The 24,581-nt window shown below is 36.9% G+C and overlaps 2 protein-coding genes across 3 annotated transcripts in view; one reads left to right on the forward strand and one right to left on the reverse strand.

The window, feature by feature from the left end:
* Window positions 1-24,581, reverse strand: part of WDR70 (WD repeat domain 70) — a 303,131-nt gene that overhangs the window by 222,505 nt on the left and 56,045 nt on the right. For both annotated transcript variants that reach the window (XM_034656990.1, XM_034656991.1), the window contains exons 6-7: window positions 22,666-22,725; window positions 19,150-19,283 (exon numbers count right to left, since the gene is read on the reverse strand). In XM_034656990.1, the coding sequence (XP_034512881.1) occupies window positions 19,150-19,283; window positions 22,666-22,725 (194 nt within the window). The remainder of the gene's footprint in view (window positions 1-19,149; window positions 19,284-22,665; window positions 22,726-24,581) is intronic.
* LOC100472309 (UBA-like domain-containing protein 2) lies at window positions 13,052-13,507 on the forward strand. Its single transcript, XM_011237345.1, is given in 5 exon segments — window positions 13,052-13,119; window positions 13,121-13,164; window positions 13,167-13,237; window positions 13,239-13,410; window positions 13,413-13,507. Coding segments are annotated over 5 exon segments (450 nt in total).

Below are 24,581 nucleotides of genomic sequence, written 5' to 3' on the forward strand. Positions count from 1 at the left end.
AGCGGAGGAGCCTGATGTGGGGCTCGATCCCAGAACGCCGGGATCACGCCCTGAGCGGAAGGCAGACACTTAACGACTGCGCCACCCAGGCACCCCAGCCAGAGAAAATTCTATCCAGGACTATATATACATAATTTTACTAAAGCTAATCTATAACTCTTCCCTTCCATTAAAATGCATATTTTTATTTAGAACTGTGATAAAATTACTCTATCACTCAATCAAGTATATATTAATAGCTTTGTGACTTTATATGATTTTACAGTCAAGTTCTATGTTAAAACAGGATAGTCAATCCAAAGGCAAGGAATGAAAATACCTAAACAATATGTTTTCATGTCTTCTGAGGATTAGAAAAATATGATCAAAAACAGCCAACCAATGAGAATGACTTGAAAAAGCTAAGTCTTTGTTCTGAGTATTCCCAACAGTTTCCTTTATGCTAATGTTGATGCTAAAAATAACTCAAGTCTTAATTCTAGTGGCAGAACAACAGGGGCTCAGGATTTCACAATGAATAAAAGGTGTTGAGGGGGCAGATATGAAAGGGACCTACTTATTAGAAAGCCTCTCTGGAAAAGCAATGTTTAGGTGGAGACCTAAGCATAAGGAGCTACATGTTTGTGAGGGGGGAGCAGGTACCAGGAAGTAGGGAAGAGCATTCTAAGCAGAAAACAAAGTGCATGCTGTGTAAAAATCTCTCAGCCATTCTGCTAGAGCAAGGGAAGAAACAAGCAACGGCCAGATCATAAGGAACATTATAAACCATGGCAAGGCATTTGGGTTTTAGTCAAAATGCATCAGGAAGGCATTACAGGGATTTAGCATGAATAGTGGGGAAAACAGTAAAAAGACTGACGCAGAATTTTAAGTGAGGTTTAAGCCCAAGGTGAATCCTAAGGGAAGGACTGTAAAAGAAATTGTAGAGGCAGAAGGAGTGCGGAGCATGGTACCTATGGAGTATAGGTACAACGCATGGAAGTGCTTTTTTTCTCCAAACCTTGCATCAGAATTCACACTTTACAGCTTGAAGATACTATCAAACTGAGGACTAATCACTTTCTGATTATTTCCTGAGAAATCCTGCTGTTGAGGCTTATTAAGGTGGCCACAGCACAAGACAGCTAGGGAGCCAAGGGTGATGGAGAAAGGGAAGAATGGACAGGACAGAACAGGTCCAGGGGCAGACATCTGGATAACTGATCTGAGAGGCCAGCATGCATTTTGAAAAAGACTCCACCTTTCTAATGAGAAAACATTTTGCCTCTAAAATTGAGGACTGAGGTAGAAGAAAAACAATAAAAACCTTTTCTTTTGTCTGAGTAGCAAGAGCCAATGAGTTTCATAAGAAGAAAAAAATCTAGCTTACTAATTATATGTAAAATCTCCTTTAAAATAGAACAAAAATGAGTCACCAAAAATACAAAAGCTACATACGTTAGCATCCTTCCATGTTTTTAGATAACTAAGTAAAACAGCATAACAACGTTATGTCCCCAAATTAGCTTCCTTTCATATTCCACCCAGGGATATCCACTAGCATTTGTAAAAAGTTCACATTACCATCAGTTGATACCTGATGTGGAATTTTTTAAACTTCTTTGTATTTCCTCCACCCTCACTCTGATTCATAAAATACTTTGTTGAAGTTTACTGGGATTTTGTGGCTTATCTGACTCAAAAATGAGTTCGTTCCTATTTTGTTAGTTGGCATAAAAAACATTCAATGAGCAATGCTGAGCAGGGGGATATTCTATGAGTAAATATGTATAGATCATTTCAAAGATTGTTTTGAAAATTCTTTTAATAAAGTACATTTAATTTTCAGAATCTTGGGAACTTAAAACATTAGCCTTTAAAATGAACTTTGTCTGCTCCTTGCCAGAGTGTATAAATAGAAGTATAGATACCTTAAGCTAATGACTATATTTTGTGGGGTACCAATCTGAAATGTTGTTCTACAGACTTCTTTCAGAATTATGAAATATTTCAGAATTTGAAAAGTTGGAATGGGTTTCTGGAACTACTTTTTTTTTAAGCTGCCACTTGCTGTCATCATGAAATACATACTATTATAACCAAGGAAAATGAATATAAAAATAATAAAGAAAGTGCATATAAAAAAAAGATATTATGGGGGCGCCTGGGTGGCACAGCGGTTAGGCGTCTGCCTTCGGCTCAGGGCGTGATCCCGGCGTTATGGGATCGAGCCCCACATCAGGCTCCTCCACTACGAGCCTGCTTCTTCCTCTCCCACTCCCCCGCTTGTGTTCCCTCTCTCGCTGGCTGTCTCTTATCTCTGTCGAATAAATAAATAAAATATTAAAAAAAAAAGACATTATCAAACTGTTCTGTGAAAAAAAGGTAAATGATATGTCATTTTTGCCTTCTCCCCACATTGGATAGCATGGATTTCTTTCTCCTTTGCCAGTCTTATAAGTGACCTCCTTGGCGTTTTAATTTTTCCTTCTTTTATTGTTAGTAAAGTTGAGTATCCATTTTCATGTTTGTTGGCCAGTTATATTTCTTCGGCTATTATCTGTTAATTTGTTTCCTTTGACCAGTTTTAATTTTCAAATATCCCTTTCCTTATTGATTTGCAGAAACTATGTATTGTGGATAGCAGCCCATTACTTTCAATATGTATTCCAACTTTTTTTGAGTTTATAATTTGTTGAGTTTATAAAAATTATAAATTATAATTTTTAATTTTCTTTATGATGTCTTGGTTTTCTAAGTATAATATATCCTTTTAATTATAACAGCAATTATACTGTTTTGCCATGCCATATAAAAGCAGAAAGTGAAAGGTCTTTTCTCCCACAGAGTACACTTCCATTTGCAAGATATAACCTTCTAAACTTTCCCTAGTAACTGAAAAATGTAAATATGTAAGTTATATATTACAAAAAGGGGGCACCTAGGTGGCTCAGTCGGTTAAGCATCTGTCTTCAGCTCAGGTCATAATCTCAGGATCCTGGGATGGAATCCCACATCGGGCTCTCTGCTCAGCGGGGAGTCTGCTTCTCCCTCTCACTCTGTACTCTCCCCCTCTCTCTCTCAAATAAATATTTTTTTAAAGTTTAAAAAATAAACAAAAAGGGAATTTTTTTGGAAAATGTTTTTTATTTAATAAACATTAAAAAATGTTTCTATCTTTCTAAAAAAAATTTCAAGAAAACATGGGTTTGAGCAAAAAACAGGCAAGGATAGAAAACAATATGTAAAAATACATTAAGGCTGCTTTTCAAAAGACACTTAGGAAAAGGAAAAGCTGCAGACTGAGAGGAAATATTTATGATACACGAATCTTATAAATAACTTTATCAACCAACCTGAGAAGAACTCAATTTTTCAAATGGACAAAAGATTTGGACAGCTCACTAAAGAAGACACACATGATGAAAGACAGAGAAAGATGCTCAATATCACACTAATTATGGAAACTCAAATTAAAACCATTTACATATCACTACATACCCAAACAATGCCTAATTTTAAAATACTGATAGTATACAAGTGTACCTGAGGATGTAAATCAACTAGAACTCATACATTGCTGCTTAGAAAGCAAAACGGTATAGGCACTTTGGAAAAGTTTGGTAATATATCTTATAAAGTTAACATACACATAGCATACGAGCCAACAATTCACTCCAAATTTACTCTATTTGCCCAAGGAAATTAAAACATCTATGTACAGAAAGACCTGTACAGAAATATGTACGGCAGTTTCATTCAAATATCTAAAAACTGAAAGCAACCCAAATGTCTAACTGGTGAACAGATAAACAATCTGTAGTGTATTCATATGAGGAAAACTACACAGCAATGAAAAGGAGAAAACCTATTGAGAGAAGCTACAACAGAATCAGATCAATGGTTGCCTGGGTGTCAGGAGAAGGGACTAACCACAAAGTGACTGGAGGGTGACTGTGGTGCTGGTAATATGACTGTATGCATTTCTCAGAACTCCTGGAACTGCACACTTGAAAAGAATATATTTTACTGTATATAAATTATGCCTGAGTAAATATGACTTTTAAAAGTTCATTAAGGTGCAGCACTCTGGAAAACAATATGGAAGTTCCTCAAAAACTTGAAAATAGTTTTCAATTGCACTACTGGGTACTTACCCCAAAGATACAAATGTAATGACCCAAAGGGGTACCTGCACCCCAATGTTTATAGCAGCAGTGGCCACAATAGCCAAACTATGGAAAGAGCCCAGATATCCATTGACAGATGAATGGATAAAGAAGAGGTGGTGTGTGTACACACACACACACACACACACACACACAATGGAATAGTATGCAGCCATCAAAAAATGAAATCTTGCCATTTGCAACAATGTGGATGAACTAGAGGGTATTATGCTAAGTGAAAAAAGTCAATCACAAAAAGACAATTATCATATGATCTCACTGATATGTGGAATTTAAGAAACTAGGCAGAGGATCATAGGGGAAGAGAGGAAAAAAATGAAACAAGACAATACCAGAGAAGGAGACAAGCCGTAAGAGACTCTTAATGTTAGGAAACAAACTGAGGGTTGCTGGAGGGGAGGTGAGGGGGGGATGGGGTAACTGGGTGACAAACACTGGGAAGGGTACCTATTGTAATAAGCACTGGGTATTATATAAGACTGATGAATCACAGACCTGTACCCCTGAAACAAATAATAGATTATATGTTAATTGAATTTAATTTTTTAAAATACAAATATATGGGGCGCCTGGGTGGCACAGCGGTTAAGCGTCTGCCTTCGGCTCAGGGCGTGATCCCGGCGTTATGGGATCGAGCCCCACATCAGGCTCCTCTGCTATGAGCCCGCTTCTTCCTCTCCCACTCCCCCTGCTTGTGTTCCCTCTCTCGCTGGCTGTCTCTATCTCTGTCAAATAAATAAATTAATTAATTAATTAAATTAAATTAAATACAAATATATGTAAGATGTAAGTCAAATGAAATAAATGTTCTAAAAAATAAAAAATTAAAGTTCATTAAAACCAATAAGGACCTGAATTATAGTAAGAAATTAGTGAAGTAGTTTGGTTTAAGGGATTTTCACAGATTGTAGGGGGGAAGAAAGGCAGAGAGAGAGAGAAGAGTTAGAAAAAAGAAAAGACTGGGGCGCCTGGGTGGCATAGCGGTTAAGCGTCTGCCTTCGGCTCAGGGCGTGATCCCGGCGTTCCGGGATGGAGCCCCACATCAGGCTCCTCTGCTATGAGCCTGCTTCTTCCTCTCCCACTCCCCCTGCTTGTGTTCCCTCTCTCGCTGGCTGTCTCTATCTCTGTCGAATAAATAAAAAAAATCTTTAAAAAAAAAAAAAAAAAGAAAAAAGAAAAGACAAATGAAGAAGAGGTAACAGAGAAACAAAACTAGATAGCCAATACTCTTAAAGAAAGGAGATCAGCAGAGAGAACAGCCTAAACAACTGTCCAAACATAGAGGTATAATCCAATTTTATGTTACTAATAAAAACTGAGTAATGGGAAATAATATTTGAAAGGTATGAGAGATAGAAACCTGTGAGACTCTGTACTCTCAGAATTTTAGTCTGTACTAAAATTCTTTCACATAAATGACTAAGATAATAACTAGTATCACTGAGTGCTGCTTGACCAGGTGCCACACACTGTGCTGCAGACATTATTTCATTTAATCATTATCACAACCCGAAGAAATGGGTATTGTTAAATCTATTTTACAGGCTAGGAAACCAACAGTCAAAGTGATAAAATAACTTGCCTACTCACACAGTAAATGAACTGGCCAAGACAGAATTCGAATTCAGACTTAACATGACTCAGAATCCACACTCTTACCCATCACACCATTGACTCCATGGTAATATTTAACTGTAAAATTGAATTTTACATAAATGAGTCTGCTATGGAAAAGAAAAGGGGAAAAATACTTCAATGGAAGCCTAGCAAAGTAGTGAAGTTTCCCTCATTCCACTATAACTGACACAAGCTCTGTTGAATTAGTAGAGAAGATGGTGTATAATGCCCAATGGTAGAACACTGATTCATTCATTCTAATATCTAGTAATAGAAATTCCTAAATTTCTTTTTTTCTTAAGATTTTATTTATTTATTTGACAGAGAGAGAGACAGCCAGCGAGAGAGGGAACACAAGCAGGTGGAGTGGGAGAGAAGAAGCAGGATCCCAGCGGAACAGGGAGCCTGATGCGAGGCTTGATCCCAGGACCCCAGGATCACGCTCCGGGCCGAAGGCAGACGTTTAACAACTGAGCCACCCAGGTGCCCCGAAATTCTTAAATTTCTGAATCTAGGGGTTAACGTAGGAAGGCAAAATACTAGAGAAGAGCATTATTTTTCTTCGAACACTGAATTGTTTAACCAAAAGAATGAACAGATATATACCAAGAAATGCAAAAGCCACTTCCAAAAGTAGTAATCACAGCTCAGTGGCAATCAATCTGAAAACACGATGAACAGAAATCATAAAATGCAATAATACTCATTAACCAGTTATCTTAAGAAATCAAAACCACACTAAGACACCACCTTACACCAGTCAGAATGGCAAAAATTGACAAGGCAAGAAACAACAATTGTTGGAGAGGATGTGGAGAAAGGGGATCCCTCCTACATTGTTGGTGGGAATGCAAGTTGGTACAGCCACTCTGGAAAACAGTGTGGAGGTCCCTTAAAAAGTTAAAAATTGAACTACCCTATGACCCAGCCATTGCACTACTGGGTGTTTACCCCAAAGATACAGACGTAGTAAAGAGAAGGGCCATATGCACCCCAATGTTCATAGCTGCATTGTCCACAATAGCCAAATCATGGAAGGAGCCGAGATGCCCTTCAACAGATGACTGGATTAAGAAGCTGTGGTCCATATATACAATGGAATATTACTCAGCTATCAGAAAGAACGAATTCTCAACATTTGCTGCAACATGGACGGCACTGGAGGAGATAATGCTAAGTGAAATAAGTCAAGCAGAGAAAGACAATTATCATATGATTTCTCTCATCTATGGAACATAAGAACTAGGAAGATCGGTAGGGGAAGAAAGGGATAAAGAAAGGGGGGGTAATCAGAAGGGGGAATGAAGCATGAGAGACTATGGACTCTGAGAAACAAACTGAGGGCGGCTTCAGAGGGGAGGGGGGGTGGGGGAATGGGATAGGCTGGTGATGGGTGGTAGGGAGGGCACATATTGCATGGTGCACTGGGTGTTATACGCAACTAATGAATCATAGAACTTTACATCAAAAAATAAATAAATAAACTATACACACATAGCAAAAAAAAAAAAAGAATACACACCCTGTTTTTTGTTTTTTAAAAGAGCTAAACAGATCAGCCTGAAGCCTGATGCCCAACGCATCACCAACAGTGCAGAGCCATAGATTTCAAAAGCTGCCTGTTCCTATTTGCCCTTAACTGATAGGGTTTAAGCCAAAGAGTTTAGGTCTTCCAGGAAAAGAAATCCGTATGCTTTTCTTTTTGAAAAGACAAGCACGCTTGGTGAAAAATGGTCTTTTACTCTATACAACAAGAAACTTTTAAAAAAAGATTGATTGATTGATTGATTGATTGATTGATTGATTTGAGAGAGAGAGAGAGCACAAGCAGGAGGGGCAGAGGGGGAGATAGAGAAAATCTCAATCAGACTCCACGCTGAGCAGAAAGCTTGATTCGGGGCTCAATTTCACTATCCTGAGATCACGAGCTGAGTCGAAACCAAGAGTTGGACACTTAACCGACTGTGCCACCCAGACACCCCTACAACAAGAAACTTTTTAAGAAAAATATGAGAATATTCTATTATTTACAACATATTTAACAAAGAATAACTTCCCACTATCTGTCTGACAGTATTCCAGGTAATGGAATACAAGTAAACAAATATGAAAAATAGATTGTGTCTGATGGTGGTAAATACTATAAAGGAAATAAACCAGAGCAATGAACAGAGTAATGGCAATGGAGAGAAGCTACTCTGTGACAGGATGCCTAGGAAAGGGCTCTTTATGGAGCTGACATTTAAGCTGAGACACAGTACAAGAGTTCACTGATGTTTAGTTAACAAGATAAAATTCACAAATTATGTAACTTGACAACAGTTATAGAAGGCAGCAGAAACCCAGGAAATTAAGCTAAAAAAAATCATTAAGCGTATATAATTTTACAAAGCAAATATCAAAGAGAAAGGGAAAATATATTCAGGTACATACTGTTTATCAGAATTTTAACTGTGCTTTTTCCCACATACCTTTTCACCTCCAATATTAAAGCTTTCCCTTGATGCACAAAGTCTCATTTGACCTTCATACAGACCAAGTAAACAACCTCCTCTCCAGTTAGTAAATCACAAGAAGGCTTATCAATGCCTGGACTATCCTGACATACATGAGAATAACTTGTGATTTTATCAATCTATTATTACATCTTACTTTCCAACTTTCTCCTTCTTACTGGTGATATCCAAGATTAGTTACAAACAAATAAAAACTTGTTATATGCAAGGCTAAAGAAGGCTAGATGGATATAATATTCTACCTTGCATCTCAAGTACAGCCTAATTAATGATGCCACTGTTCGGTGATATCTATGGGGGAAAAAGTCATATATGGCAAAATTTCCAAAATCTAGTAGTTTAGAAATATTATATATTATTATATGATGTATTAATATATTAGTAAGGAAAGTCATAAAGCAAGTCTACCAATTTACTAAAAAAATAGAAAGTTCAAATATATGTTGTCATTAACCTGAATTAATGAGCTACTATCAAGTGAAAAGAGACACTATGACATGATTACTGAAATGTATGTAACTCTGCTTCCATACACATAAACTCATACACAAATCATGGGTCTAAATTTACAAGGGGAATATCTGTCCACCTTCACTTTCTTTTTCAGAACTGATAACATACACAGAGAAAGCACAAATGCCTAAACAAATCACTAATCCATCGTGCAATTATGTGAAATGAATAAACTATTATGCTGCACAAATATCAGCTGTAAAGTAATAAAAAACAACTTTCCCTAAAAGCCAAAAGATTACTAATTCAGTTACATGGCATGGGCAGTGAATAAAATATTGAGATACGTAACGCTTACAAATAAAGGAATTTAAGCAAACACACGAACCCTTGACTGTTTCTAATGGCACTTACTCTAAATGGTTTCAACCCTTCTGTGCTTTTGTCTAACATAATGATTAATGGTTCATGATCTACAGTTAGAATGCCTACATTCAAATCCCTGGCCTATCACTTTGTGTGACCTTAGGCTAATTAATTAATCTCTCTAAGCCTCCATTTCCACATCCCTAAGACAGGGATAATAAATTTATCTATGACACATGATAGTTATGAGAATTAACTGATACGAAGAACTCAGCCAGACTCAATAAACTATTATGTAAACAGAACATATCTTCTTTGTTCTTTAATAAAAGAAAAACATTTATTCCTGGATTAAATAAGTAGCACATACACACGGTAGTTAAAACTCAAAAGATATAAAAGGGACAAGTAACAACAGGTTTTCCTCCCCCCTTGTCTCCCAGATAACTAATTCTTTTCCCTATAAACAACCAGTGTTATTGGTTTCTTCTATACCTTTCCAGAAACATTTTGTGCATATATAAGCAAATAGTATATATTGTTTTTTCCAAGCTTTAATAATAATAATATATAATATTATTCAGTCATAAAAAAAATGAAATCTTGCCATTTGCAACAACATGGATGGAGCTAGAGAGTATACGGCTAAGCAAAATAAGGCAGTCAGAAAAAGACAAATACCACATGATTTCACTTATATGTGGAATTTAAGAAACAGACTAACAAAGAAAAAAAAGGAGAGAAACCAAAAAACAGACTCTTAACTACAGTGAATAAACAGATGATTACCAGAGGTCAGGTGGGTAGGGGGCAGGGGTGATATAGGTGAAGAGTACACCTATCTTGATGAGCACTAAGTAATATATGTAACTGTTGAATCAATATATTGTACAACTGAGATTAATGTAACACTGTAGGTTAGCTACACTGGAATTTAAGAAAAAAAGGATACAGACAATCCTTGCTTTGCATAGTTCTGACATGCATGAATTTCAGTTACCATAGTTTAGAAAAATAATACCAGGCCCCAACAGCACGGTTCAAATTTCAGTTATTCCCAGGCCACACCAACTCTAAAGAATTAGAAATTCTAAAGGTGAGATCCAGCACTTAGTATTTTTTTAAGTTTGTATTTTAATTCCAGTTAACATACAGTGTTATATTAGTTTCAGGTGTACAATATAGTGATTCAACACTTCCACGCATCACTCTGGACTCATCACAAGTGCACTCAATCTCTATCACTTATTTAATCCATGTCCCCACCCACCTCCCCTCTGGTAACCATCAGTTTGTTCTCTATAGTGAAGACTCTGTTTCTTGATTTGTTCCTCTCTTTTTTTTTTTCCTCTTCAGCATTTAACATTTTAACAAGCCCTTCAGATCTCTCTGAACTATGGTAAGTTATACATAATATGCTACACAACACTTGGAAAGAATATAGAACATGTAGTGATATTAAAAATCTCCAAGCAATATTGTGAAGTGGAAAACAAAAATTATGGAATAACAACCATTTGATATCATTTATGAAAACAAATATACTCTTTTCATGGGCGTGTATATTTGTCGATGGTGGCATACAAAAAAAAAAAAACTTAAATATACACCATCATGAAAACAGTGAGAATACCTACGAAAGAGACTTTTAAAAGATGATCAAGGAAGAACTTTGGTTTTAACTGTAATGCTTTAATTTCTGTATGAGAACATAATTTACTGTATTAATTAATTAAAATGTTTTTAAAATAAGAGAATAGAGAGTAGCCATTTTTAAATGGGCAGAAGATAAGGAATTTTTAACTTGGGGCTACTTAAGTGATCCAAAGCTTCTTAATATTTTATGAAAATTTTACTCCACCCCCATTTTTTTGCATAAAGGATACATCCAAAAGATCTGTGAGCCCCAAGGATTCTAACTCATGAACACACATACATAATTTTTAAAAATCTGTGAAGAAACAAAACAAAAGGTGACTAGCAGACTGGATGAGAGAAAATGCAGTACTGATGATTTTCCCTAAATGGGACAAAGAAAGACTTTAGAAACTAGAGATTCACAAATCTAATGTTGATGCTGGCTGGGCAAAAGTCCAAAATAAATTATTAAACATACTTCAAAATACCAAAACGGTAGATGTATCAAAAAGAAGCTGAATAGCAGCAGAAGAAAAGCATTTTGAAAAATCTCATTTTTATACTGGAAGATCAAGAAAACATTTTTCCTCAAAGTATTTTTAAGGTGTCCCAGGGAAATGAGAGCAAGGTCAAAAATACTAAAAAAATTCATGAGAGATGCCCAAAATTTAAACACCTAATCTCATTCTCACTCCTAAACTTAGGACTTCTGCCTCTTATCCTGAATGGCTATGGGGGTCTTCGCGTGAATGCCTCTTCAATACCCACTAACTCGCCATGGTGAATAGATGGTCTAAAAAGAGCACACTCTGCTTTTATACCTTCAAGACAGTCAACAAACTCCCTCAAGGGGGTGAGCAATTTAATCCAAAAGGTTGTTTAACAGATCAACATGAAAATAAAGGCTTCTTTTTTTTAATTTTTTTTAAATTTTTTAATTTACTTGTCAGAGAGAGAGAGAGAGAGGGCACAAGCAGGGGGAGTGGCAGGCAGCAGGAGAAGTTGCTGAACGGGGAGCCTAATACAGAACTCGATGCGGCACTTGATCGCAGAACCCTGGGATCATGACCTGATCTGAAGGCAGATGCTTAACCGCCTGAGCCACCCAAGGGTCCTAAAGAAAGACTTCTAATGGCATACCAAAGTCTGACTCTGCCACGTTCAACAAGTATCAATTGAATAACAACTTACCGCACATTTATCAAATCTGCAATCGCCAAAAAGCAAAATTTGATCATTAATATGTTAGATGTCAGAATCTAAAACTGGAACAATTAGCTAACAAAATAAAGAGAATAAAATAACATGCCAAAGAAAAGTAAATACCTCCACTGAATTTTTTCATTATTTAAAAATTTAATGTAGGGGCGCCTGGGTGGCACAGCGGTTAAGCGTCTGCCTTCGGCTCAGGGCGTGATCCTGGCGTTATGGGATAGCCCCACGTCAGGCTCCTCCGCTATGAGCCTGCTTCTTCCTCTCCCACTCCTCCTGCTTGTGTACCCTCTCTCTCTGGCTGTCTCTGTCAACTAAATAAATAAAATCTTTAAAAAAAAAATAAATAAATAAATAAAAATAAAAATAAAAATAAAAATTTAATGTAAATTTAATTTAGTATTCTATCATATGAATACACAAATTTAGCAAATACCAGTTGCGGCATGTAAGACCTAAAATACTTAATATCTGGCCCTTTACAGAAAAATTTTGCCAACTCCTGGTCTTTTTTTTTTTTTAATTTATTATGCTATGTTAGTCACCATACAGTACATCCTTAGTTTTTGATGTAATGTTCCATGATTCATTATTTGCACGTAACACCCAGTATACCATGCAATATGTGCCCTCCTTAATACCCATCACCGGCCTATCCCAATCCCCCACCCTCCTCCCCTCTGAAGCCCTCAGTTTGTTTCCCAGAGTCCACAGTCTCTCATGGTTCATTCCCCCTTCTGTTTACCCCCCCTTCATTCTTCCCTTTCTTCTCCTACCGATCTTCCTATTTCTTATGTTCCCTAAATGAGTGAGACCATAAGATAATTGTCTTTCTCTGCCAACTCCTGGTCTTGACTAATAAGTCTTTTCTCAAAAATACGTTCTATCTTTGATTTTGAGTATAAAAATCAAAGATATTGAGTAAACATTCTGTAATGTTAAATTTAAGTTGGAGCAGGGGTGCCGGGACACTCCTGGGTGGGCAGCAGTGAGGGTCTGCAGGCTGTGGCCAGCGGCTAGCACAAGCCCATGATGGCAAGTTCCCCATGCCACCCCCTGGGATCATGCAGGCCCAGAGCCATGTTGGTGAACATGGACCAGCTATGGCACCGGGTCATGATCAACCAGTTCATGCCGGCCTTAGCTTGCACAACTGCTGCAGGTAGCCCACTGGCAGCTGGAGATCGCCCTGAGTGGTTTTTCCAAAAAACCACCATTCCCAACATCCACCACCACCACCAGATAATCAGCACCCTCAGCAACACACCCTGCCACACCACCCAACTTTCCTGACGCACTGGCCATGTTCTCCAAGCTATATGCCTCTGACGGCTTTCAGAGCAGCAACAGCACCATAATAGCTGTGGTCTGCTCCCCTCCTGCAAACTTCAGTCCCTTCTGGGCCTGGTCTCCACCAAGCTACCAGGCCACCTGGATCCCACTCACCTCCACCATCCACAGCCAACGTGGTCCCCAGGAGCACAGTAGAGGGGCACCTGGCAGAAAGCCATGGCTGAGATGGATGGTCAGAGATAAGACAGCTGCTGCCAGGTGCTGGGCAGGAGCTGGAGGGCAGTCCAAGGTCACGGGAACACAGGAGGGCCAAGGTGGGGGGAGCTGGGGTGAGTGGGGGTTCCTGAAGATCAAACTAGATGATTTATTTTAGAGGAGGTGGGGGATGAGGGGATAGTAAACTTCCCGAGGCACATGGGTTCTTCAGGAGTTTCTTTTCAGGCAGGTTTTTTTCTCTTTTTAGTATATAACTATAATATATATCACTAAATATAACTAACGTATGTGAGAATGGGCTGGCTGACTGAGGTGCTGGGATCAACAGGCAAGAGCCAAAGAAACCTCCCTTTGGGCCAGCACCCCTTCCTTCACGCCCAGTCCCAGGACTGGTGGTTGGAAGCCAGGTGGTGTGATCTTGCAGTCACAAGGTATCTGCTAGCTGCCTCCTCTCAAAGGTCATGCCTTCTGGAATCAGAAGAGGACCACCACAGATCCATTCCAAGGAGTTATACAGCAGGGACTCCCAAATGTACCCAGCAGCTTAAAGTGTGGAGGCTTCCTTGCCATCACAAGCTCCCCACACCCCGACTTAGTGGCTGGCTCCTCAGTGGTCTTGCAGCTCCCTGCCTCTCCTGGTATCAGCAGCTTCCAGGTAGATGTGCAGGGCTTGGGCAGAACTAAAGAGGTGGCTTGGGTCAAAGGCTCAAACTTGCCTAGCAGGGATCCTGATTCTCCACAGCCACCCTGCCTCTCCCACTGTATGTCCTACCTGAGTGGATGACAGACTGGAGAGCTTGCCTTTGGATTTAGTTCCTAAATCAATCATCTCACCAATAATCTCATCAATAATTTCTCAGTGTGAAATTTTAATTTAAAAACTTAAAAAAGACTTTTCTTTAAAAAAAAATGGAGCAGGGATACAGTTTAACCATTCTGTGACTGTTTTACACACATACTTGGGTTAAACACAGAAATGATGGTTGGTGGGAGCCAAGGTTCTCACTTTTAGAAAGTGAAGGTTTCCAAGGAGGAGGAAGGCTAGCATGAACCAATGTATACTAGATTAGAGTCAGAGACATAGGTATGAACTCCTGTTTACCTTAATATGGATGCAAATGGATAAAGAAACAATTTTATAGATGTAGCACACACATAGGTGAGTGTACACACATTTAATTCCCAGCTCTGTCAGCAGAGAAGGCCTAGAAGGAACAACAACACACCGAGAACCTAGATCCTGTTTTTTAGATACCGCTGTCCTAACAAATATGACTGATTCTAGGACTAGGGCAGGGACAATACAAGATGAGTCTGGAGCATCTAATAGTACCAAAAAGTAAAAAGTACTAAAAAAAAAAAAAAAAAAAGAGGCATATCAAAGAAAGGATCACAAGAGCCCAATCTGCAAAAGCTCCCAATGACTACAGCTGAAACAATCTTAGCAACAAAATAAATAACATTGTATTGACTCATAACCCAAGATATAAAACAAATATCAAGCAGTCAACACTGATAGAAATAACCGGTTAAATAAAAAAATAAACAAATCGGGGAAGAAGAGACAATTCTTCCTTAAAGAATTCCAAGTAGTTCATGTAAATACTATGCCCTCCAGGAGGTGGAGCTTAACTTTTCCACTTTCCCAAATGTGAGCAGCATTTACTGACTTACTTCAAAAGAAGAGCAAACGGAAAGGGGAGGAAAAAGTAACTTTATAGTAGAGAAATCTTAAAAACATGATAGCATGTACCCCTGCTATGAGATCAGAAGGGCACTTCACCTCTGTAATATTCATCCCCAAGACCCAGAGTCCCAGTCTAACCAGAGGAAACCATCATAAAAAAACAAATCAAGAGGGGTGCCTGGGTGGCTCAGTCGTTAAGCGTCTGCCTTCGGCTCAGGGCGTGATCCCGGGGTCCTGGGATCGAGCCCCACATCAGGCTCCTACACTGGGAGCCTGCTTCTTCCTCTCCCACTCCCCTTGCTTGTGTTCCCTCTCTTGCTGGCTGTCTCTCTCTTTCAAATACATAAATAAATAATCTTAAAAAAAAAAACAAACAAACAAACAAAAACAAATCAAGAAACATTCTACAAAATACCTAACAGGACCCCTCAAAACTGTCATGGTCAGGAAAAACAAGTGAAGACTGAGAAAGCATCATAAACCAGAGAAGACTAAACAGACATGAAGACTAAATGTAAGGTGTATCTTGGAAGGCATATTAGTGGAAAAAACAGTGAAATGCAATACAGTTTGGAGTTTGGTTCATAGTAATGTACCAACGTTGGTTTATTTGTCATAAATGTACCACGGTAATGTAAGATGTTAACAACAGAGGAAACTGAGTTAGGGGTATGCCTGAACTCTGGATGATCTTTGCAGCTTTTCTGTAAATTAAAAAATATTCTGAAGTTAAAGTTTACTAAAATTTTGAAATGGAAATATCAATATGATCAGTCACTTAAATACATACACACACACACACATCTGTATTTTCTAAACTTTCCACTGAAAAGGTCAAGAAGGAATGCTATCCCACTATTAATGAGCAGGTATAACATTCAGATTTGGTCTCTAAATACCATTCCCACTTAAAAAAAAAAAAAAGATCTCCACAGGGAAATGCTGATTGTAGGACCTGGAAAGGAATGTACCAGGAGGCTTACATCATGTTATGCCAGAAAATAAGTACGTTTTTAAAGTCTAATGAGTACATGTCAAAACTACACAGCAATCAGGGACTCCCCTGGCCAAATCTGGGACAATTTAAACATCAAAAAGAATAATGACTACAACTGACTGGAACACACGAAAATTTTAAAGTCATAAATACAGCCGTTCAAAAAGGAAAAAGAAAAAAACACCACCACCAATAACAGCAACAACTCATTTATCACCACCTACCCCTGAACTAAAAACAGGTAGTTAAAGAAAAGTATTTATCCTGCCTTCACAGTAGGACTGTATTTTAGGGTAACCAAATAACATAGGTTAATATTGAAAAATTCTCTTAGAAGTACATCAACAAATAAATGTAGATGAAATAATGGAATTTAGAAAATCAAGAATATCACCAACTTACAACCCTCAATGAGAGAACTGATTCAGGTCTGAATAATCAATGGACGCTAAGCTTATTAAGTGAAGCGATGATGAGAATCTAGATATTTCCACGCCACCAACTATCTCCCCACAAAGTTCTTGCCTATCTCAAACATATAATATAATATTAACTTTACAATGGAAGAATCAGATATCACCAACTTAATCCAGAGATCAGTTTTAATTGAGAGTCACAAATAGCAACAACTAGACAATACATGCCACTTGATGTGATACAGTGGAGATTACGATCAAGCCTTTGGATTTTCTATAGGAAACACTGGAGACAAAGAAATAAATTGAATCATACCATAAAGAAGCAATTAGAAAATTCAGGGAGAAAGAACTTTATGAAGCACAACTGACCTATCTGTTTAATAAAATCATGAGAAAGAAAATGGTTTGGAAGGAGATCCTCTTCCAGATTAAAAGATATGTATGAGAGGTTCACAATAAATGTGATATGTATTACTTGACTGGATCCACGTTTGACAAACCAGCATTTAAACACAATTTGAGAGCAAACTGGGGAAATTTAAATATGGAATGATTATTAGAAATATTAAGAAATTCTAAGTAATTTTGTAGGATAATTGGAGCTCTCTCTCTACATATATATATAGGGAAATGTCTATATTTTTTACAGATTCATGCTGAATTATTTCAAAATGAAAGTTATGTATGTCTTTACTTTTAAATATACTTCAGAAATCACAAAAATGAGATGAAACAAATACAGAAAAATGTTTGTAACTGTTAAATCTAGGTAAAGGGTAAATGGCTATTACAGTAATCCCTCCACTTTTCTCTATGTTTGAATTTTTTCACAGTAAAAAGTGAATTAGAAATGGATGCATAAATACACATTAAGTAAAAAAAATATGTATTGTCATAAAATGTAGAGTCACATTACTTGGAGATTAGGGGCAAATGACAGCAAAGTTAAACAGTTCTCATGATTTAAAATAGTAACATTCACATAATATTTGCAGTACTAGAGTTTATATTAATCTTATACAGACTGTCAAGAATTCTGTTTATTCCTATCTACACTTTGATAGCTCACTATCATATACAGGATGCAATAATTTAATTATGGAAGAGAAAATAAGCTTATCCTTGGATTTTTCTGCATTTTCAATTACAACAGCATAGCAAATGACACAGTTTAGTAATAGAGCACTGGCTTGAGACTCATGAGACATGATTCTATTCAGAGCTGACCTCTAATAGAATACTGAATAATCCTGAACAAGTGAGTTTACAGTTGTAAAAGTAGAAGGGGAACACAATCCTTAATCAAGAGACTATCACATGGCAATAAAAGATATGACCTCGTATTTTAAATACATTTTTTAAAAGTCATACTAACTCAAGATACCAAGTTACTATTTTAAATAATAAGAGCTTTTCGAAATATAGCCATCATTGGAGATACCCAGTTTTAAAAAATTTTTTTTCCTTTCCAATTGATCAGAGATCTGCTATGTTCATTTAGGGAATTCTCAAATCTTTACTAAAGATAGCTTATGAGTTAGGACTTCAAAATTTACAAATCAGTATGATTTGTACAAAACTGACCAGAGCCATGTTTAGATATAATTTTTAGGTTATTTTGCCAGACAACTGTAGTTGCTGGAGAAATCTGAGGTCTTAGGCCCAAGTCTGAGCCACATGCACTCATTATCTAAGCATTTATTAGCAAATAAGCAAAAACAATTCCTATGACCTGTTCTGCAGGATTAAGAAAAATCCCAGCTCTCTAGCCTTTCAGTTACTCCAACCACCACTTTCATGAAAGGTTCACTGAAAACAAACAGCTAATAGCCCAGAAATAGGAACTTATCCATATAGTTGACAGAAAATCCAGAGTTTACAGATAGATATTAGGTTTAGCAAAAACCATCACCCCCAAGAGTTCAAGTTAAAGGCAAACTAAATTCTTAAGCCCCACTCATGCAAGAGTAGAAAACTGGGTCTAAGAAATTTCAGCTAATTCACGTACCTTGAACATCTACACTTAGTCAGTAAGAGCTCATTTCCAACATACATTATGCAAGTTAACAAGATCCCAGTTTCACCAATAAAAATCTGTTTTTGATATCTAATATACTAAAAGATAAGATATGGTCAAAAACAGAAATAAGAGGGCGGCTTGTGGTAGCAACATGTAAATCCCTTTCTGATATGATGCTAGCTGACCATACCTGCATAGTGCAGCACTGACTAGCACCTGGTTATTGCCTTAACATACGTCATACACATAGACATAACATTACACAGTATTTACTAGAGTATTAAAATAAAGTAGGCAAGGGAATAATCTCTAAATACAAATATTTTTTTTACAAAACAACAAAAGACTGAAAACATCTTTAAAATTTAGGTTAATGAAAATGAAGGAAAGAAATTTAAGGTACATTTTTCTTTCATTCAAATAATGAAGGTAACATATGGTCATATAAACTTAGTGTATTTTGGTACAAAGCATTATAGATGGAATTCAAATGATATACAGCACTCTGGCTTCAAATATGAAGGTATTAAGTTGTGCAACACATACCATTCACAGGGCTGAAGGGATCGAAATGCCTTAAAAGAAGCATCCATTCCAGCAAAATCCCAAAACTTAACATCATAATCATATCCTCCAGTCACCAAACGGGCACCTGAGGGATCCAGACCCAAAGCAGAAACCTGGTTTGAAGAAAAAAAAAAAATTAACTGGAGAAAAGCTACTTATAGTCTATAATAACCTCCATTTCCTTTCTCTAACCCCACCTCCTATATTATAAGCATTGGAAGTACAGGCCACCAGCTGTTATTACTTCTAAAAAGTGCGGCTGGATAGCCTCTTCTCTATTATTTGACTTTGTTATTTTGACTATTATCTCTTTTGAAATAAAGAAAAAATATTTTAATATAATTGCCAGCTTGTCCCAACTTATCTACCCAGCCTCATAAATAATTCAGCTTCTTCAATGAACAATTTTGAGAAAACCTTTTGAGATATTTTAACTACCACTAACAGAAGACTACACGAATCTAAAATTACCAAAATGAGAAAATGCCAAAGGGAATGTTAAGAAATCTATTTAATGAAGTAGGACAAAGCAGAAATTATTTTCTTGTGTACATGGCTAAATGACTAAATATAATCACCTTAAACAATTATTTCTAAAGCTGAATTTATAAGTGACTAACTAACTACATTATAATACCACTTTTATATTGGTTCCATAAAATATCTGCCTTCCCTATGAATTTTCCTTCCAATGCACATGTGAATGCCCAATTGGTAGCTCACTATTCTTAAGCAGGAAGTCCCTGGATCTACTGCCCTCTCAGAAGGAAAAAAGTGCATTAGAAATAATTAATGAGATTACCACACATATGAAGTATTAAAAGGATCAAAGTTTTATATAAAGGAAGCAACGATAAATCAGTTCTCCTAATAGACTTGAAATGTTATTAAATGTAATAGAATTACTGTAATTAAAACCAAATACTTACAAAATAATTTTACTCATTTCAATCACTACCTGCAAACACTGATTTTAGAATATATTTTTTTTTTTAAGATTTTTTTTTATTATTTATTCGACAGAGACAGAGACAGCCAGCGAGAGAGGGAACACAAGCAGGGAGTGGGAGAGGAAGAAGCAGGCTCATAGCAGAGGAGCCTGATGTGGGGCTCGATCCCATAATGCCGGGATCACGCCCTGAGCCGAAGGCAGACGCTTAACCGCTGTGCCACCCAGGCGCCCCTGATTTTAGAATATATTTAAAAAAATAGAATATAATGTTTATTATAAATATGTAAAATATATTACATAAATATAATATATATTAATTACATATAACTAATGACTTATGTGTTTAAATTATATACGTACTACTCTAAATGTGTTCAAGCATACAAATGAGAACTAAGTCATTTTTTATGCCTGAACAATGACATGTCTTAAAACCTAAAACAATGAAAAGTAAAAATAAACAGTAGTTTTTGAAGTCTAGGAAGTGACTTCTGCTACTACCAACAACAAACTTGCCCACTCTATCCTTCTACCCTCCTGTTACAGTTAAAGAAGTGTCCTCCTCCTGATATGACTAACTGCACCAGTGTCCATTCCATCACAATACAATTTGAAACTGCAAATTCATGTGTGGTTTGTCTATTCCATGCCTGTCCTCCCCTCAAGGGTGTAAGCTCTACTCCCTCCCTGCGATTGCCAGCATAGAGCAGCAGGGGCAGAGCCCTACAGTCAGGATAGGAGAACTGAAGACTAGCCGTAGGCATCTTCCTTGAGTCCTCCTTGGGGAAGGGGAAAGGGCTCTTTGGAACTAGCAGCTTTCAACTTCCAGGGAGTCATTGGTAGGCCTTTAGCAGAGATCTTCTTGGGATGATCTCAGGATTATCTCGGGATGATCTTTTTTTTTTTTTTAATTTTTTTTTTTTTAAGATTTTTTAATTTATTTATTCGACAGAGATAGAGACAGCCAGCGAGAGAGGGAACACAAGCAGGGGGAGTGGGAGAGGAAGAAGCAGGCTCATAGAGGAAGAGCCTGATGTGGGGCTCGATCCCATAACGCCGGGATCACGCCCTGAGCCGAAGGCAGACGCTTAACCGCTGTGCCACCCAGGCGCCCCTCTCGGGATGATCTTGGTAGGATCCAGCACTGCAGCAGGTTCCCCACTCAGCAGGGATTCTGTTTCTCCCTCTCCCTCTTCCCCTCCCCCCCATGTGTGCACGCTCTCTCTCTCTAATAATTAAATAAAACCTTTTTTAAAAAAAAAGGAACTCTAATTGATTTTTTAAATGTGCAAAACAAGTGGGCACTATATTTTTAATTATAATTCTTTAAAAGATAAAATTCAATTTAAAAATAGAAATATTTAAATAAAACATGTAAAACTCATGAACACTCTCAGTTGTAAAAATCTCAACTAAAATGATAGGGAAGCTTCTGTTTAAGTACGAACATTCTACAATTTCTTTCCTAATTTACTTAAAAACGCAAAAATTAGTAAAATTCTGTCACAATCTCAGAATAAAAATACCAGAAGTCTGATTTATAAAAAGCAGATATAAGATCACAAATCAGATAGAAACAGTTTCCTAAAGCACCAGTTCTCAGATACATAGGTTTCAAGCCACTTTACACTCTTTCTATTGAGGACCCCAGAAAGCATTTATTTATGTGAGTTATAGTACAGTATTTATCACAGTAAAAGTTCAAACTAAGACATTTTAAAATATTTATTGCTCACTTCATTTAAAACAATAAACCCACTATACTTATTAAATATTTTTATGAAAATGGTATTTTCAAAAACAAAAAAATTGGCAAGAAGAATGTCATCTTTCTCTTAATTCTATCATTTGCATCATTTCTCGTCTATTTCTACTGATTGATGTTTCCCTCATTATGGGATGTATTTTCCTACTTCTTTACATGTCAGACATCTAGAAAAGGTAGTTTGATTGAAAAGAGAAAGCAAGATAATTTTATTCTTTCATTCATGAGGTTTCATTCATTCAACTACCACTTTTTTAATGGCTTTACAATAAAATGATTTCATGTTGTAACACAAAATTCTATATTATTAATCTTTAACATAAATATAACAATAGAAAAATAGAATCTGTAAGTCTAAGTAATAATAATCTTAGAGCAATACAGTAACTATTTTATGTTCATTTCTTATCTCAATGTTCATCTAAAAAATAAACTCAGGCCTTTTACTGATTTAGAAATAAAGCTAAGGGTAATGAGAAATTTTCCCACACCATAAAAAGGAAAACTATATTTTAGTTTCATTTCTTTTTTTCACTTGTAATGTTCCTCTATCAAAGAACAAGGTTTTAAAGCCAACAATAACAATAAATGTTGCTATTTTAAATGAAACGCAACAGTTATTTTGATTGAATAGAAATGTAATCTTTCTTTTTCTTTAATGCCTATAGCTTCTGTGTTATCAGTTGATTGTACAATTACCCTTAATACAAATGTATCATTGGTTTACTTTTCCGTGAGAGCCTTGTTAAGAGGAAAGAATCAAATTTTTTAAACTTACTGTTTTAGTGCCATGCTTTAGAGTTATTTCATGCGAGTCAGGGATCTTTTGGACAGGATTCTGAAAAAAGAAAATTCCATGACATCAATGAGTATCCAACATATGGGTGGGGGGGAATGGGACTACATGCCACATTCACAGGAAATACAATTTTTAAAAAATTGCATCACTAACCTTTTACACAAAGCTTAAAAAAACAGGAAATAAAATTTGCTAGAGTATCTTATTTCTGTACTTCTAGATAGACTACAATTGTTGAGCTGATAATGAATTTACCTCAAATCTCAAAAAAGATAAGCCTAAGCCTTTAGGTTGTATGGAACCATAAGCCCTCCCAGCATCCAAGTATTTAAAGTCCTCTTTTCACTGAAAATTGGGGATAACTTAAAGTGCTTAACTACATAAAATAAAATAAAATCTCTACAGGATAGATATATACCTGTTAACCCTTAAAAGTTTAAAAAACAAAACACTGCTGCTCAAAAATGGCATAAATGAGGAACTGAGTCATACAATGATTCATTAATTCAATACACATTTATTGAAGTGAGATTATTCCAGATGCTGGGTAGCATCAGACATTGCCTCTACCATTCCCCCTTCCAAGAAGCATGTGGTCAAGGAGGGGGAGATCAATCACTCTAACACAATATAAGAAATGCTATGATAGACAGGAGTGTGGGCAGGATAATCGAGGAGAGAAAAGATGGATGCATAAATCAGACATAAGGAATCATAGTGATCATTTGAATATAAACTTTTATTGTTCACTCAAGTTTCCATTATCCAAGAGCCGGGTAATCATACTAAAATTCTAGGGCCATTACAAATTTATGTGAGGATCATCCTGCAATCTACTTGATTAGATACGTGCAATCGAACAGACTTTGGTCCCTGTCTCCCATCATTCTTTAGCACCCTTGATGAATCAATCAATCACTAGCTTTATTTCATCATAAACTTTTCCCCTGCTATGGCTCTTTCACCTCGGCACATAAACAATTAAAGTACTTCCCACATTAGACACACATACACACACAGCTATTTCCCCTACGTTTACTGCTATACCATTACCTTTTCCTTTCCAATCAAGCTTCTTCACACAAGTTTTCATTCAAGTGTCTCTGCTTCCTTTCGCCCTTTTACCTCTACCACTCTGGCATGTGTCCTTCCTAATGCCCAGCACAGTTCTTGGCACTTAAGAGACTCTCAGTAAATACCTCCTGAATAAACAAACAACTCACTATAAATGCCCCTGGATACTTTTCAGAACTTAACCTGCACACTGACCTTTCAACAGCATAGCAACTACTTTACTATTTCCTCCTTCATAAAATGGTTCTTTCCTGGGAGGAAGCAGCTTAGACAAGAAGCCAGAAAAGCTAGGGTTTTTACTTGTATTTTTTTAATAAGGTTTAACATTCTTTTTAACATTTTCTTTTATTTATTTAATTGTTTAAGTAAGCTCTACACCCAACATTGGTTTTGAACTCACAACCCCAAGATCAAGAGTCGTGTGCTCTGACTGAGCCAGCCAGATGCCCCAAGAAAAACTAGGTTTTTTAATCTAGCCCTGCCACTCAATAACCCTGTCATAACTCCAGGAGAGTTACAACTTTATTTCCTCATTTGTATACTGAGGATAATAGCACCTGCCCTTTACGTTACTGCGAGGTAAGTGATTTAAGCCTTATAATGCAGCATTCAGCACAAAGTAGGTGCTCAATAAATGACAGCCACGATTCATTCTAAGGCTTACCTCCTTTCGCTCCAGTCATATCATCTTAGTCTATTTCCAGGCTTCTCTTTGTCCTTAACTGGCTAATTCCTACTCATCCTTTAAGACTCAATTCAGATGTGACCTGCTCCTAGAAGCATTTCTCAACATTTCAAACTCTGGGTTAGATGACCCTTCT

Source organism: Ailuropoda melanoleuca, chromosome 3, assembly GCF_002007445.2.
Source record: "Ailuropoda melanoleuca isolate Jingjing chromosome 3, ASM200744v2, whole genome shotgun sequence".
Classification (NCBI taxonomy): domain Eukaryota; kingdom Metazoa; phylum Chordata; class Mammalia; order Carnivora; family Ursidae; genus Ailuropoda; species Ailuropoda melanoleuca.